Source organism: Gavia stellata, chromosome 6, assembly GCF_030936135.1.
Source record: "Gavia stellata isolate bGavSte3 chromosome 6, bGavSte3.hap2, whole genome shotgun sequence".
Lineage (NCBI taxonomy): Eukaryota > Metazoa > Chordata > Aves > Gaviiformes > Gaviidae > Gavia > Gavia stellata.
The window spans coordinates 35,306,404-35,321,801 of NC_082599.1; the positions used below are offsets into that span (position 1 = coordinate 35,306,404).

Consider the following 15,398-nt stretch of genomic DNA (forward strand, 5'->3'; position numbering starts at 1 on the left):
GGGGAAGGATTTGTTGATTGAAGCAGGGAATGCCTGCGTTATTTATGAGTTTTCCTTTTACAGTGTTTTTTTTAAAGATGGTACCTGCTTGGCCTAGTTCAGTTGTACGCTAACTTCTAAAGAAACAAGACTCTGTCTTCAGATTTGGGTAATCAGAACTCAAAGTGCCAGCTACTGAAAGCCTCATTTTTTTTAATTTTTTTTTTTAAGTGATGTCCTTTTAATTCACCTGGAGCTGAGTCATCTGGAGAGCCAGAAACAGTATCTATTGGATGATGCTGCAGAAAAAGGGGTGATTTTTAAACATGCCACCTCATACTCTGTGATGATCTTTGCTGGGTTTTTTTCTTATTGAGAACTGTTAAATTGGTCTGCTCTTATCTATGATGGTTGTGTGCATTCTCAAACTGATTTGAACTTCCCTTGACCATGTTGTACTCATCCAAGTTTGTTTGGAGCCAGTTTCATTTAAAAAAAATTTAAAAATCTCTTTATCATTATCAGAATGTTTTGTGAGAATGTAATATCTTCATTTCAACAAAAAATGCTGAACAAAATATCATGTGACAACAATTGTGGGGTTTTCCTTAATTTTAAAATGTCAATCCTAATTTTATACTTCCCTGGCCATTTGTATTTGAGATTTCCTACAGGGCAGAAATGTTGATTCTTTGACTGAAGTTAAGCCTGGAAAATGTACGGTATTTTGTCACTACCATTAATCAAGCTACATTTTCTTCCTTAGGTATGATAGGCAGAAGCTAACTATTAAAGAATTAATAATTGTCAGTATATTCCAACTTCTGGCAGCTTAGACTCCAGGTATGGTTTGAAGTGTCATATTATAGCAATCCTGTATTTAATACATGAAATAATTACTGTTTAGCTTTTTACTGCAATAGGTAGGAGAAGAAGGGGATAGGAGAAGACATAGTGTCTGAAATTTAGTACAGGTTCAAAATCCTGCTGTTCCTATAACTAAACATAAAGAGACAAACCATATTTATTATTATATTGAGATTCCCCTGAATTTCATAGCAATTGCAGTCTCATGGGGTCCTTCACCTGGCAGATGTGTCCTTGGGGCTCATAGCCAGACATGCAACTGCTGTGGAACTGTGTCAAGGAAGAGGCTAGAAATGAAGTATTTTCTGTGACACAGAAGTAACGCTATTTTTACCAGGCTGTATTGTCATTTAACACTTCATTGACTCTTATCTGCTGTCTGATGCTGGAGAATCTTCACCTCTTTTTCCCTTTTCATTTTCAGAGACATTTTGCAGTATTTGCTTTGAACATCCCTTCTTCAGATTCCCTGACTACCATCTATAGCAAGATAGTTTGCTTCCACTTCCAGCAACATGCTTTTACTCCATCAGTAATCAAGACTATTCGAGCCAGAGTACAAGCAGCCATATGGCTTCACCAGGCAGTGGTTCAAAATTCCCACCACCTGTTATTAAGTTCTGCTGTATCTTTAACATGAGAGACCTCGCCAGCGTCTTCCAGGTCTATATCATGGGTTAATTTTCTACCTAACAACACTCTGTTATTGCTGCTCTTTATTATTTAATGATGTACGTTGGCCTGTGGACTAATGAAGAGCAGATGCCTTTTGTACATGGTAGAAGATAGTCCCCGCCCTGAGGTGACTATAGTCAGGTAGAGGTAGATGAGAGGGGTAGAAAGCTGAGAAAGAAAAGATATTCAGTGGAAATAGAGCAATGCTTTGCAAAGTTTGCTATCCTTACTTATTATTTTGAGAAGAGAAGGTGAACATTTGTTTGGAGGGAAGAACAATGTTCTGGAGACTAGGTAAAATGAAACGGAGATTGAAGAAGCTCTGAAGTAGGGGCTGAAACCAGTAGCCAAACACCAGAGCAGGGATTGAAGATAAAAATGAGGGAAGGATATAGTATGGTCAGCAAATCCTGGTCCTTCTTGTAAAATCAGGTGAGTCTGATCTTGGTTTGGTTTTACCTGCTTTCCTGTTCCTTGGAGTGCAGCTCTGTTCTCTTCCAGAATAATTTTCTTGCCTGCCCACCCCATGGATCATTGTGAACTGTTAGCAAGGAGGCAAGGATTTGTCAGATCTCCTTTTATAACACATACCTTGGTTTGATGGGGATGCACTGGCCCATCGTGTATGTTTGCACCTATCCTGGCGTGGAATTTATTAAGGAAGGAAATTTGAGGTGACAGTTGAGAAAGCACTAATTTTGTCATGATGAACGGTGTCCTGTTTTCTTGAGTGCTATTGCAAAACAGGGCTAGTGAACACGTAAGATCCTGGCAGTGCTGATACTTCCCTGTGTCCTGTGCTGCACCAGGGCCTCAAACCATAATGAGTCACCTAAGCATGCCAGTCAGTGGAGAGCAGACTTTTTTTTAATTATATTTTGCATGCTCAGTTGGCTAGAGAACTTGCTAATTTATAGACATTTTGGTTCATATTAAAGAATATATAGGTTCAAGCACAATGTGTATTAGGTATATACTCAGTATGATCAATGCCTTTGCAGCATATCAGTTAGTCTTCCTTAAGTGTGGCCTATTTTGATGCCAGATGACAGCATTAAAAAAAAAAAAAAGTGTTATCTTTAGGGCACTCTCTTTGCTACACCCAAGTGTGTACAGCAATGAAACGATCTTCGACATCTCTGGCTTCATGAATCAGCATGTGTCTATGGGGGTAAACTGGTGGAAAACAAAGACTGTAATTTCTTTTATAAAATGATGATGGACACTATGCACAAGTATTTTGAGATACGTTGGTAGCTTGAAAGTATTTTGCCTAATGCCAGCAAGTTAAAAACTGGGTAGTGAAAGGTCTTATTTACTGGAACTGTAAGTAGCAGTAGCACACTATTTTTTTATCCTCAGCCCCCACTGCAAGCATCTTCCTTACAGAGGAAAACCAGGTGCCAGAGTAAGTGAAGAGGGGAAACCAAGGAAGCTTCCTCCTTAAGAAGATTCGGAGGTGGTTATTCTTACCTTGACTGTAATGTTTGACTGGCAGAGGTCTGTTAAGTATCTCTGTTGCAGTGTTGTTAGTAACTTAAAGCAAACACTTGAGCCTTGCCTAGAATGGGGAGGTAGCAACCTGTCTGTGGGCATGACTCTTCATGTCCTTCACTGGGTATGTGGAAACAAGTTGTGGTCTTCATTTTGTTTCCTGATTATGTGCATCAAACCACAAGAATAATATACTTTTATTTTCTTTACTAATTACTCCTTTTGTACTAGTTTTCTTTCCCCGAATAGTTTAACTTGAGTATTAAGTGTGTGTGTATATATGTGTTTATATACGTATATGTATTAAAAAATTGAATTAAGTTTTTTAAAAATAATTTTAAATTGCTGTCTCTCTTTGGGCTTCTGAGCATGTCAGTAAAACAGCATGTACTTTTTGAACTGTGAGCACTGTTGGTTATCCAAATAAAAGTATCTGTTATCATAATTAAGCTATTAAAGAGTTAAGACACAGTAAATTGCAAGACATATAAAATAGATATACAGGTTTCATTTTGGTCTTTCTGCTGTATGGGGATGAGGGAAAATATACGCATCTGGTTTTCACCGTGGAAACACTGAAAATATAAGCCAGGATAGAAGTATGTTCCTTTGCCTTGATGTTCTCAGTTAAGTTTTGTTATGTATGCCTCGTTTCCTTAACCTGTCATATGTAATGAAATATAGTACCTCTCAGTATTGTTCGTTGCCTCAGACATAGCACAAGGAAGACAAAATAATGCCACATATTATATAGTACTATTGCATATACAGTTTCTTCTGGAATTAATGTGTGTTGGTGTCAATACCATGGATGAATTAACTAGTGAGGACCACATTACTGTTTCTACTTGCCCTTCAAAAACTATTCACTTAAAAGCACACTCATTTTGAAGCAGACAAAGCAGAAGGAATATGAACTAAAATGAACATATTAAATGCATGTATATTTGATTTTTAAAAAAGAAAATAGTTTTCCTGAGGGGGGAGGGGAAGAAAAAGACAAAGGGAGGGAGTATTTGAATTTATTTGACAAAAAATGGAAACTGGAAAACATCAGCTTTGTTTACTAGTCTTTTTTTCCCTTCCTTTCTAATTTCTATGTGCCAGTAAGAAAGGAGCGAAAAGAAATAGAATAAGGATAGGAATGAGGACACCAGAAAATCTAAAATATTTGGGAGTGTTTGAATCTAAATTGAGCAATGACTTCCTATCATAAAGAAATTATTGTTCCTTAATTTTAAGTAGTTTAGACATGAACAATTAAAGATATAGACAGCTTTACTAGCAGTTTGGAGCCAGTCTGTTTGGATGTACTGTGCAAATGCTTTGAGCCCATGCTTGCACCTACTTTTAGTCTTTCAGTGCATAGTGTAGGGGTACATCAATCAATACACTAATGGACTGTTTTTTCATGAAAATATTTTTCATGTGCTGTGTTTGCGGCATTTTGTAATTATTATTTTTCTCTCTTACTATGTGGTAGAATGTGGAAGACCAAGTGTTGCTGCAGTCTCCGCTCATCTATTGCCGTTTTGCAGATGGCAGAGCAGACCCTTGCTACAAGCCAGTGAAAGGGTGGGAACCACCGAGGAATATACTTGAGGAGTTCCTAGAAGGCTACAACGAAATCCATGCTTCTATGAACCTAGTCTTATTTGAGGGTGCCATGCAGCGTGTGTAAGTGGAATATCTATAAAGGGAGCAAGTTAAAGCATCATGATGCTACCAATGTTTGCATGAAGTTATTGCTTTTTACTGTTCAGAGGTTGTTGCAGAGCAGACTCAAAACGCTCTTAATGGAAGGCTTATGCAAGGGCAACATACAGCAATAATCATGCTAAATACACTATATTGGTACCATTATGGAAGAGTATATTGTGGCTCAGTGTTAAAGCTAATCTCTGTTTTGTTTGTTTAAACAGAGATTCACCCTTTTGTGCACTGCACAGAAATTAACACCACTTATTCTCTGAGGTTATTCTATAATGTTGTAGATTGGCTTATCTTTTAATTAGTTAATGATGTAACAGGCCTTTATAAGAAAAATAATATTTATCTTTTGTTTCCAAGAAAGGGAAAATGCTTTTAAAATTAGATTAATTCAAAGCAAGGACAAGTAATACCTTAAGCATATACTAAATGATGCCACTGCATGGCAGACTTGAAGTTACTTTGCTGCCTAGCCTTGTACTTTTTTAAACCTAAACCAGCCCAGACTTATAACTGTCATCATAGATTTATTTTATTTATCCATACATTTTTTTCATATGTGTTCTTACCTTATCTCAGACTAATGTAAATTGGTTTTCTCATGTTGGGCAATATCTTGGTATCCATCATGGCCCAAAGTCTCAGTTTCTGAAATCTGATTAACTACATTTGCTTTGTTTTCCTGCATGGAAGAAAACCAGCCAGTTTTCAGAAGGCAGAGTGAAGATTTTGCTAAATAAGTGAGGCACAGACTTCATTGTTTCTTCTTGTCATTATTTGTAATCTTTCTTCAACATATACAGTAGTTCTGGTCATGTATAACATCAGTAATTTCCAGAAAGAGACAGAGGCCCATGCTGGCAGAGCTTAAGTTTTGTTAAAGCAGTTTCTATTATTTGCAGTGTCAAATCATTTAACATGGAACCTTTTCTTCTCATTGAGTTGGACTAGGATTTCAGTGTCATCATTTTTCACTTTGCACGTATTCAGGCAGGAGCTATATAAGAGAAGGCACTCTTGACAAAGCAGCCTATTGTAGAAGTTTCCCTCCAAGAGGATTAAAGAGGAGCTTAAATTACAGAGATAATCATATGGATCTTTCATAGGGACTGTAGATTTTGTTCTGCTGATTTAGAGGTTGATGTGATAATCATCAGAACTGCAGACAGAGCCTTCTCAGGTATCACTAGTTTTGCTTGAAAATATTGGTAAACCATTATCTTCTCTATGAAGTCTAGTGACCGAGAGTAGCATCCTAGTTTGGCAAACAAAGTGGCAGGGTGCCTTAGCCTTATAATTTGGCAGTCCCAGAAAAGTGTATGTGAAATTAAATCCTGTAAATTTTTTCCACACCTTTAATGGTTTTTTTTATGGATCCATTGTGAAATCATGAATAAAGCTGACAAAGTTCTACAGTGAGGTCAAAGAGAATTGGCTTCCAGTAATGTTTTGGTTGAACAGGTTTCTACCTTTTTATTTGATGCAACCAGATTAGACACATTATCCCTTTATTTAAGAATGTTCTCATCGATGTTTTTTCAGGGATTATTTTTACAGTGGCATGAGACATAAAGAGGATGAGGGGGTTGCTTTTTGGGTTTTTTTCATTGATACATGGACGAAAAATGAAGCAAAAGGTCCAACGTGCTGTCTCTAAGCTCTGGTATGCTGATACTAGGCTGTGATGCCTTAGAATCTGCATCTGATTTTAAAAAAATGAAATTTTGAAAATAATTTTTAGATGTTTATATAAATGATTAAAATATCAATTGCAAGAGATTTCTTTTAATGTCTCAAACATAGGCTTTTTTGGGGCAGCATTACCTCAATACTTGTATTTGAAAATTCTAGCAACTAAATCTTGTCTAATTTTGGGCCAGATTCTGATCCGACCTCATTCATCCTATAGTATTACATGATCAGCAAATAAAAGCTTGCCTTAAGTAGTGTGGGCTAGATATTCCAAGAGTAAATTAAAGTTTGATGCATAATTTTCCTTAAGTGATTCATCATCCTTCAGCCTTTGTGGTGCAAACTGCCAGATGTGAAATTCTCATGTGCTCCTAGGGCTGAGTCAACCTCCCATCAAGTTAACTAGGTCTTTATTCTGAGTCCAGTCAGGGTCCATCAGGATCTTGGAATGATGCTTTGGAGCAGCTCAATGCAAAGAATGAGCTACCAGATAGCTCTGGTCATTGTACAGGTCAGTGCAGACCTTCAATATTTGACAAAGGAAAATAGATTTTTCTTTCCACTTGCTCAAACATTGTAAAGAAACAAAATGCTGATGTGAGGATAATGTACTCTCTACAGTTACCTGAAAGGGGATTGCAGAGAGGTGGCTGCTGGTCTCTTCTCCCAAGTGACTAGCGACAGGACAAGAGGAAACGGCCTGAAGTTGCGCCAGGGGAGGTTCAGGCTGGATATTAGGAAAAATTTCTTTACTGAGAGAGTGGTGAAACACTGGAATAAACTGCCCAGCGAAGTGGTGGAGTCACCATCACTGGAGACGTTCAAGGAACGTGTGGACATGGCATTGCGGGACATGGTTTAGTGGGCATGGTGTTGTTGGGTTGATGGTTGGACTTGATGATCTTACAGGTCTTTTCCAACCTTAGTGATTCTGTGATACCTATAGGTGTCGGAAGCACATTACCACAAAAATAGACAAAAAAGAAAGAAGAAAAAAAAACAACAATCCCAAGCTTGGTGCAATAAAAAGAAATTGAGAAACTTGGCTAAAGAGGTTGTTGGAGTCTGTTACATTATTGGTTTTTTGTTATCAGGTGCTGGACCAGTTGTATCCTAGAAGCCCCTAGGGGTTATGTACTTCTGATTGGAGTAGGTGGTAGTGGTAAGCAAAGCTTGTTGAGGCTGGCGGCATACATCTGCTCCTTGGAGGTTTTCCAAATCACACTGAAGCAAGACTATAAGGATCCAGGACCTGAGGGTAAACTAATAGATATTATCTGAGTCTGAGTTCACTACTTAAAGAATGTGTCATTTTGTTGTTGCATGGGCTTAATAAAATCACAGGAGAAAGAGTGTAATTTACAGTAACAACTCCTGTGGTTCCTGTGGTTTCTAGCTGTACCTCTTGTTTTCTTTATCTCTGAAAAATGGGTGGTCAAAAGATATTTTAGTGTTTGTTTACATGCTTCACAGAATTTTGGTAGTTTCTCCACTTTTTCCAAGGCAGCTACTTCACACACTACAAAGATGTGTTTGGACTTCTGATATTTAAAGTTAGCCGTTTGTTACAAATTTTTGCATGTTATTGCACATTTATTGATTTAGTGGAATAAAATTGGAGGGGGGAACATTTTGTGCCTCTTCACTCCATGTGGACAGCAAGTGATGCTTCTGAATCTCAGACACGGCTAAATAAGGATCTGATTATGGCCAAATTTGGTGGATGGTGGTCCCCAAAAAGCCATTCTATTAGCCTTGGGCCATTGCCAAGCCATCACAGTGTGTGCAGCCCAAGGCATCAGTTTTCAGGGGGAGGTACATCCCGTTCTGTTTTGGAAAAGTGCTGCATGTTCTTCACTGTCTTACGTGGTGTCTAACTTCTTGTGCCCTCCTTCCCTGGGTAAATGAGGCGCAGTGTAAGATGCGGGCTCAAGTGGTCATTTCCCCCATGCTGTTTCCAAGCAGCTGAACTTCTAAGCCTCTGTTAACAAGCCTGAGGATTTGCTTTCTGCTAGGTCATGTGGTAACTTGTTCATATCAGCCAGCACTGACCTTAATCTGTGTTTCAAATGTGACCACAAACGTGCAACTGATGCGGGTTTTTTTTTTTTTCTGGAACACAATGCCAAAAAGCATTCCACGTTCGTGCTGCTGCTAGCCTAATGGTCCCATGCCATGTTTCTCTCTGGGCCACCCAAGTGTGACAGTAAAAGTAACAGTGCACCAAAGCACTACTCAGTCTTTTTTTTTTTTCCCCCATAAGAAAGCTCTCCTAGATAAATTCATGACCAAAAAAAAAAAAAAATAGTCTTGCAGAAATAACAAAATTTAAAATGGATCTGACGCTTCAATGCAATTCCCAGACATTATTGGTATGGTTGTGGCTGTTCTTGATGGGGACTTTCATGGCTGCAGTACCCCTTTTTTAGTACATTAATGGGGTATTTCCTTGATTGGTAGTCCATTTTGATCTTTACCACTAGGACATGTCAAAATATCAGTGTTTGATATGGAAAACAGAGGCAAACTGCTTTTTCCCTTTGGATGTTATGCAGCAAATTAGCGATATGTAAATAAACTTAAAGTAATCAATGAGTTGCCATCCACTAACATGCATTTCACACTTTTTCTGTATCAACGTTTTAACAGAATATGAGTGATTGCCTCCTTTCCTTACAGGTAGATCTTGCCAGTTTGTACATCAAGACCAGTGCCAAGAACATGCCCACAGTGTTTTTGCTGACAGATGCCCAGGTTCCAGATGAACGCTTTCTTGTGCTGATTAATGACTTGTTGGCATCAGGTGATTAGACCAACACATTTCTTGAAAGATCTTTTCCAATGACAAATGCTCTGTGGTTTCATTGAACTTTAAAGAGATTATTTCTCTTTCAGGTATTTGTTGAGGGAGCTTTTAGAGAGGCCAAGTCCCATCCAACTTGAGCATTGAATCTAACTTGCTTAAGAAAAGCATTGCCCACTGAGGAGATTAATCGCTAGGGCTTATCGTGCATAAGTGCATTGATTTGGGAGAGGATGGGAATCTCTCTTTGACTTAATGCCATGTTTGCTTTGATATGATTTCAGTGACTTCAAGCAATGTCTTCATGACCGCACAAGTGTAACAGACAGCAATGCATTTTCACCCGTTTTGAAAATCGGAGAATCTGGAATCTGAGCATGGGGATCTGGAGACAGGGTGGAAGGAAAAAGGGAGTAATACCAGGCTGTACAGTTGGAGAGCATCTTGAAAGATTTTTTTTAAAATTATTATTTATTTTTTCCAACCAGACTGGAAAACAATTTTCTAACAGCCTGTAAAAAAAGGAACCGCTATTCTGAGGGATACATAATTTATGAGTGAACTTCCTATCAGGGCAGATATTTTTGTCTTTTTAAAACAATGTTGTGTCCTCCCCCATAAAAAAAAGAATTGTTCTTTTTAGGTGAACAGGTGTGGGTAACAGGAGGAAACTGTTTTGTTACTTGATCTATCTATTATCATAACATAGCTCTAGTTATGTGCCTAAACCCCATTGTGCTAAATACCACGTAGAAGATTATTTCTCAGGTTGTGTTGTGTAAGGCTTCTCCTAACTACCCCTTTGTCTTTTCACAGGAGAGGTTCCAGATCTGTTCAGTGATGAAGACGTGGAGGGCATAGTTAGAGGAGTTAGAAAAGAAGTCCGAGCCCTGGGCCTGATGGACACCAGAGAAAGCTGCTGGAGGCTCTCCTTGAGCAGAGTGCATCTGCAGTTAAAAGTAAGGCATGTCTCGGGGGAGAGAGGCAGAGGTAATGTTGTTGAGGTTGACTGTAGTTCTCTCATGAAAGCTGGAAAGCAGAAGCTGGGAACACTGGGTTTGGAGTGGAATCTTTAGGAACTTTTGGGTTATGCAGGCATCAATTTTATACATCATCTGAAACATGTATGTAGCTGATAAGAAAATTAAAAGTCTGAAAACCATTAACCCTTTGGAAACAGTGTTTTGAAAGGAATATATGCCCCGCACTTTGTGTATTAGACTGATCTGTTTGATTGGGGTTGAGAAAAGCCTTCCCGTAGCAGATTATTCCACAGTACTCTTCTGTGCAGGTTTTTTCTGATTCTTCTCAATGTTTAACCGCCATTGATCTAAAGACCATTCCTATTTGCTTATGAGATTTTTTTCAAGTTCTTACACTTTAAAGCATACCACTTTCTCACTTTTTTTCTCATCTTCTCTCTTTTTCCTATGCTGCTTTAGTTTTGCTGATGTTCCCTCCTGTCTCTAATTTTGTTGCCATCACTTCTGTCCCTCCAAAAATTTTTTCTGTAACTTAAAGGCCAATGGAGATTTGTACAGGATCTAGTGTGACATATTCTGTATTGTTTTCACTTTTCCAGACTTCAGTGACGTGGTCAATAGTGGTGCTTACTTTCTGTATATTTATTTCTAGTCAGTGCTGTTTGCAACTGTTTCATGACTATTGTGTTTGTGTACATTTTTAAAGAAAGGACAGGAAAAAAAATACAAAGTCTAATATCTCTCTTCATTTTCTTCTTTCCCTTTGTGTTTTCCTTCTTCCCCCAACAATTTCTTCTTTTCTTTTCTCTTTTTTTAAGGGCTTTTTGAAAGCCAGCTTTCAAACGCCTTTTACCTTGCAACTGTTTCATCAGTCCCCCACTGTGCAAATTAGCACTTCTGGAGGCAAGAACGGGAGATACCTATTCATGTTGCAGGGAAGCAAAGTAGAGACATTATAGTACTGAAGGAGACTTGGTTGGACTTGATGATCTTACAGGTCTTTTCCAACCTTAATGATTCTGTGAGACATAAATTTCATGAGTTAACACACTGGCAGATATCTGTATGGACTTTCAGTTAGTGCTGGGTGACCTATCACCTCCTCCTTTCCCTATATTTGAAGAATAAAAGACTAATCAAATGTGAAAGAGAACAAAAGAGAGTATTTAGACAGTTTCAGAATGTTAAAGCTTAGTGAAGTCATATAGTCTCATTTTTCAATTTCATTTTAAAACCCCAACATCCTACATTAAGCCACATTTCCCTTGTGCTCAGTCATCATCTTATACCCTACAGTTCTGTTTATGATGAGGAATCTGTAGCTCAGGAACCCAAGCTAGACAGTGCAATTCTTTGAACCACCATAGCTCTTTGGTTTTGTGTTGGTTTTGTTTTGATTGTTTTCAGTCTGGAACTTGCAATCAATTATGCTGTTAACGTACTGAGAACATGCCATGTATGTAGGTGCAAATTTACATCAGTGTAAGTTGGAACTATGTCAAAGACAGTGGATTGCATCACTATAAAATACGGGCCTGCGACTGAAGTGTGTGCAAGGACATACATGCACCTGAGGATTTCAAAAGCTTTTGTGATGAATGATGAAATAAATTAGGAAGGAAGAATGCTGCTTAAGCAAACAAAGCTGATGGCCAAACATAGTGAATGGTAATGTGCTGACAGTGCTAAGGCATGGCATTGCATAGGCTGGGAAGTTTCTAAGGCTCACAGTGATTTACTGGAGCTCCAGAAGTTTTTCAATATCCCATGCAGTAATCACTCTTAAATACTCTGCACATTACCAAAATTTTTATAAAAGTAAAGGCCAGAAGAAGCAACTATTTCTTGAAAGCATGGATAAGAGGAATGGCCAGTCAGTCCTGCTGTCTCTTGAGCTCCATCTGATTTTATTTTATTCTTTTTGTCATGGCAACCTTTCAACATTTTCCCAAAAATGGGAACACCGTGCCTAAATGCCTTGCAACCCATGTCCTACACAAACATACTCTTAAATGCACTCTTTCCAGTAAACATACTCTTCACAGCATTTCATCTTTGCATGTTTTCAGAGTTCTACATTTCCTACTAGCTCATCTCCGTTTCCTCAGTGCTCTTAAACATTACCATGTATTCTATAAGCCATAGGTGTCATATGGCTTTTCTTCTGAAATGAATCTCTGTTACTTAGACTCTGTGCAGCCAGTTTTCCTCATGAGCTATGGATCTCTACTGCAAATACTTGCTCCTGTGTCTTGAACAGGTTTCTCATTGTGTATTTTCCTCATGTTTCAAAGTTTACAGTCCCTCAGTGGCCATTGTGAAGTCCAAGCATTAAGAACTAAGTCTGATGGTTTTAGGGTAATACTATTTCTCCAGTTCCCTTCCAACAGGCAGACTTGGCTGGACTACTTTAGTCATTACGTCCTTATAAGGGTCTTCTCCTTGCATAGTCCTGTCAGTATTTAGCTGGCTCCCCATTTTCTAAGGAACTCAGCAGTAAAGCAGTTTCATGCTTCAGCCAGAATTAATCTCAAACATAGGCAGGGCAGGTGCCTTGCATCGCCACAGGCAATCTTGTCCATATTATTACTTTGCTTTTCAATAATTTCCAAGTCCTCTTTCATCAGGACATGTTAGCATTTTCCTTGTGGTCTCTTTCGCCACTGATAGAATGTCTCTTTTATCCGTGAATCCGAGAAGGAGGTTGTGCAGCCCCATCACAGTTCAGCTTTTGGCCAGCTCTCGCGGCTTTTCCTTTGAGGGCATAAATACACGCGCCTATTAGCCTGACTGATTTAATTCCAGCCAAAGAGAACCATGTTTTTAGGGTTTCTGTTTCTATATTAAACTAATACTAACCCCAGATGTGATTACATTTGTCTGATTCAATGGGTAATAAGGGTTCAATTGATCATGCTGTCTATCACTTGATCAATCTCACCTCCTGACTAATTTCTGAACTCACCAACCAATTGCCACCAAGGAGGCAGGTAGATCAGGGACAGACAGACACACTTACTGCCCTCCCACCAAATGAAGGCTCAGTTATGTTATTAGACAGTCAAGAAGCTATTGAGGATTTCCGAGGTTTTTTTAGCACACAAAACAGCTACTTCTGCAGTTGGCAGGCTCTTACAGAGTTTCTGTTTCTCTATGAAAAGCTCCAGGCTTTTCTCATTTGGATGTCAGCCATCTCTTCTTCAGTACTTGGAGAGCTGATTTCTAAGGATACATCTACATTAGTAAATTTTGTGTATTTTGTGGTCCTGAGGACTAGTGGCATGATATGGCTGGCGCCCATGTGGCTTAGCTTTTCCCTTGTTCTGCTCACAAAATGATGGCAGCAGTGTAGAGCTGGCTAGGAATGAATAATTCCTGGTCTGTACAGCTCCTTATTACTGCTGCAGCACTGCTTAGTTTCATACGGGAAAACCATGCAAGTGAGTGTGCTTACACTTAGATAGGATGGGCCCTGTCAGACCAGTGGTCAAGTATGCGCCAAGGTGCTCTTTAGTTCATTAGTATTAAGATACACTGTTGTCTGCCTTGCTCTGTTTGAAGCACTCGGTGAACTTGGAGATCTAGTGAGAGTGACATGTGGGTGTGAGGCTCAAATGGGACATTTGAGAAAATAGGGTTTTTGTGTTCTTAGGAGTGGTCAATGTTACATGGAAGTTGATATTGATTTCACGATACCAGTTCTTTTGTCCACACTGATTGTCTTCATTACCGAGTTGTGAAAATTTAAATCTTAAAAATGTCAGATGAAAGACTTTTGCGTAGTCCATCTCAATCCACGTTTCTTTCAGAGAAAGAGATGGGTCTATCTTGGAGAACTTCCTAAGTTTTTCTATTACAATATGAAATACCCTCCGTGTAATATTTATATCCTGGTTGTCTTGCAAGATGTGAAGCATTTTTTACATGGAGCATTTCCTATTCCTTTTTTTCCCCTCTGTCAAATTAGACTGTCATTTATGGCCTGGGCAGAAGATAAATGTTTTCAAAATATAACCTCCTTGCTTAAGCAAAGTAATGGAAATTTTAAATAATGTGTTTAAATTTGAGTTCTAGAACTAGCTATTCCAAGAAGTAATTTATTAAAGGATTGAGAAATTGTTCTTCTAAACTTCATCCTGACATGATAATCTACAAATTTTGTGTGTAGGTAACTAATTTTACCTGTTGCTACCTTTAAATTGTATTTAATTGTTTCTCTTCATTTTCTGCAAGGTTTCTAGAACTCAGATCTGCTGCTGTTCTGCAGCAGATCCTCTCATCTAGTCCCTCTCTTCTTAGCCTTCATAGCAGTTGTTTTCAAGTGTTACCTTTTGCTTTGTAATCTATACTTGTGGAATAACAGCTAGGTATTTGAATATGCCTGCATTGCAAGCAAGATTGGTGTATCTGTATTTCACCTATACTAAGTTCACCTGCCTTTAAACTAGCTGTTTTCAGGGATGTTATGACAGTTGAGTCCAGGATACTTACTCAGGTGTATTTCCTTCTTCTCAGTCATGCTTTCCAGCCAAATAATCCTGGTAGGGCTAGTGAGTTCCTGGTACATCTTGCAAAGCCTTTCACTAGGACTTGCTTACCATGTTTAGCCACTTGTGATAGATGCACTGTTGCTTCAACCGTTTCTCTCCTGTCTGTCTTCACTCATCACTGTTCATCTCCTGTTCTGTACTCATTTGTTATGGAAGTTAACTGTTGAGAGGCTTTTGTGTCCTGTGGTTATCCACATGAGCTCCAGTAGTACTGTGCTGGATAAACATGAGATTACAATAAAGATTGGAACATACTACTATAATGTACTCTTTAAAACTTTTAGAAATTTTTTGGAGGAGTGGGCAAGGGCAAGGAGAGAACAGGTGAGTATGGGTATGACTTAGTAAATCCAGAATTTAGATGTTAGGATAAAGTTAAAGTAAAGAGTCCTGGAAGGTCAGTATTATCTTCTCAGGGATCTGCAGTTCATATAAACTAATGTGCTTCTTATAGATAGAAGTAGTTCTTTTAAATCACTCCTGATAAATGACATTAGGGGAGAAGGTGCTTTGCCTATGCAAAGTTCAACATAAGATTGATATAAATAGGGCATAAATAGTAATCATTCCATACAAACACTTGTTTAATATTTAGGGAGGATAAAATATTAGTTAGGGTACAAGACTAAGGAAAACACTAAATTC

At 38.5% G+C, this 15,398-nt stretch overlaps 1 protein-coding gene across 1 annotated transcript in view; it reads left to right on the forward strand.

The window, feature by feature from the left end:
• DNAH11 (dynein axonemal heavy chain 11) overlaps positions 1 to 15,398 on the forward strand; it is a 162,531-nt gene that overhangs the window by 72,964 nt on the left and 74,169 nt on the right. Inside the window, 10 exon segments of the mRNA XM_059818829.1 lie at positions 746 to 777; positions 780 to 847; positions 1,271 to 1,436; positions 1,439 to 1,509; positions 2,605 to 2,785; positions 4,509 to 4,692; positions 7,512 to 7,656; positions 7,658 to 7,675; positions 9,097 to 9,220; positions 10,037 to 10,179. Coding sequence (XP_059674812.1) covers positions 746 to 777; positions 780 to 847; positions 1,271 to 1,436; positions 1,439 to 1,509; positions 2,605 to 2,785; positions 4,509 to 4,692; positions 7,512 to 7,656; positions 7,658 to 7,675; positions 9,097 to 9,220; positions 10,037 to 10,179 — 1,132 coding nt within the window.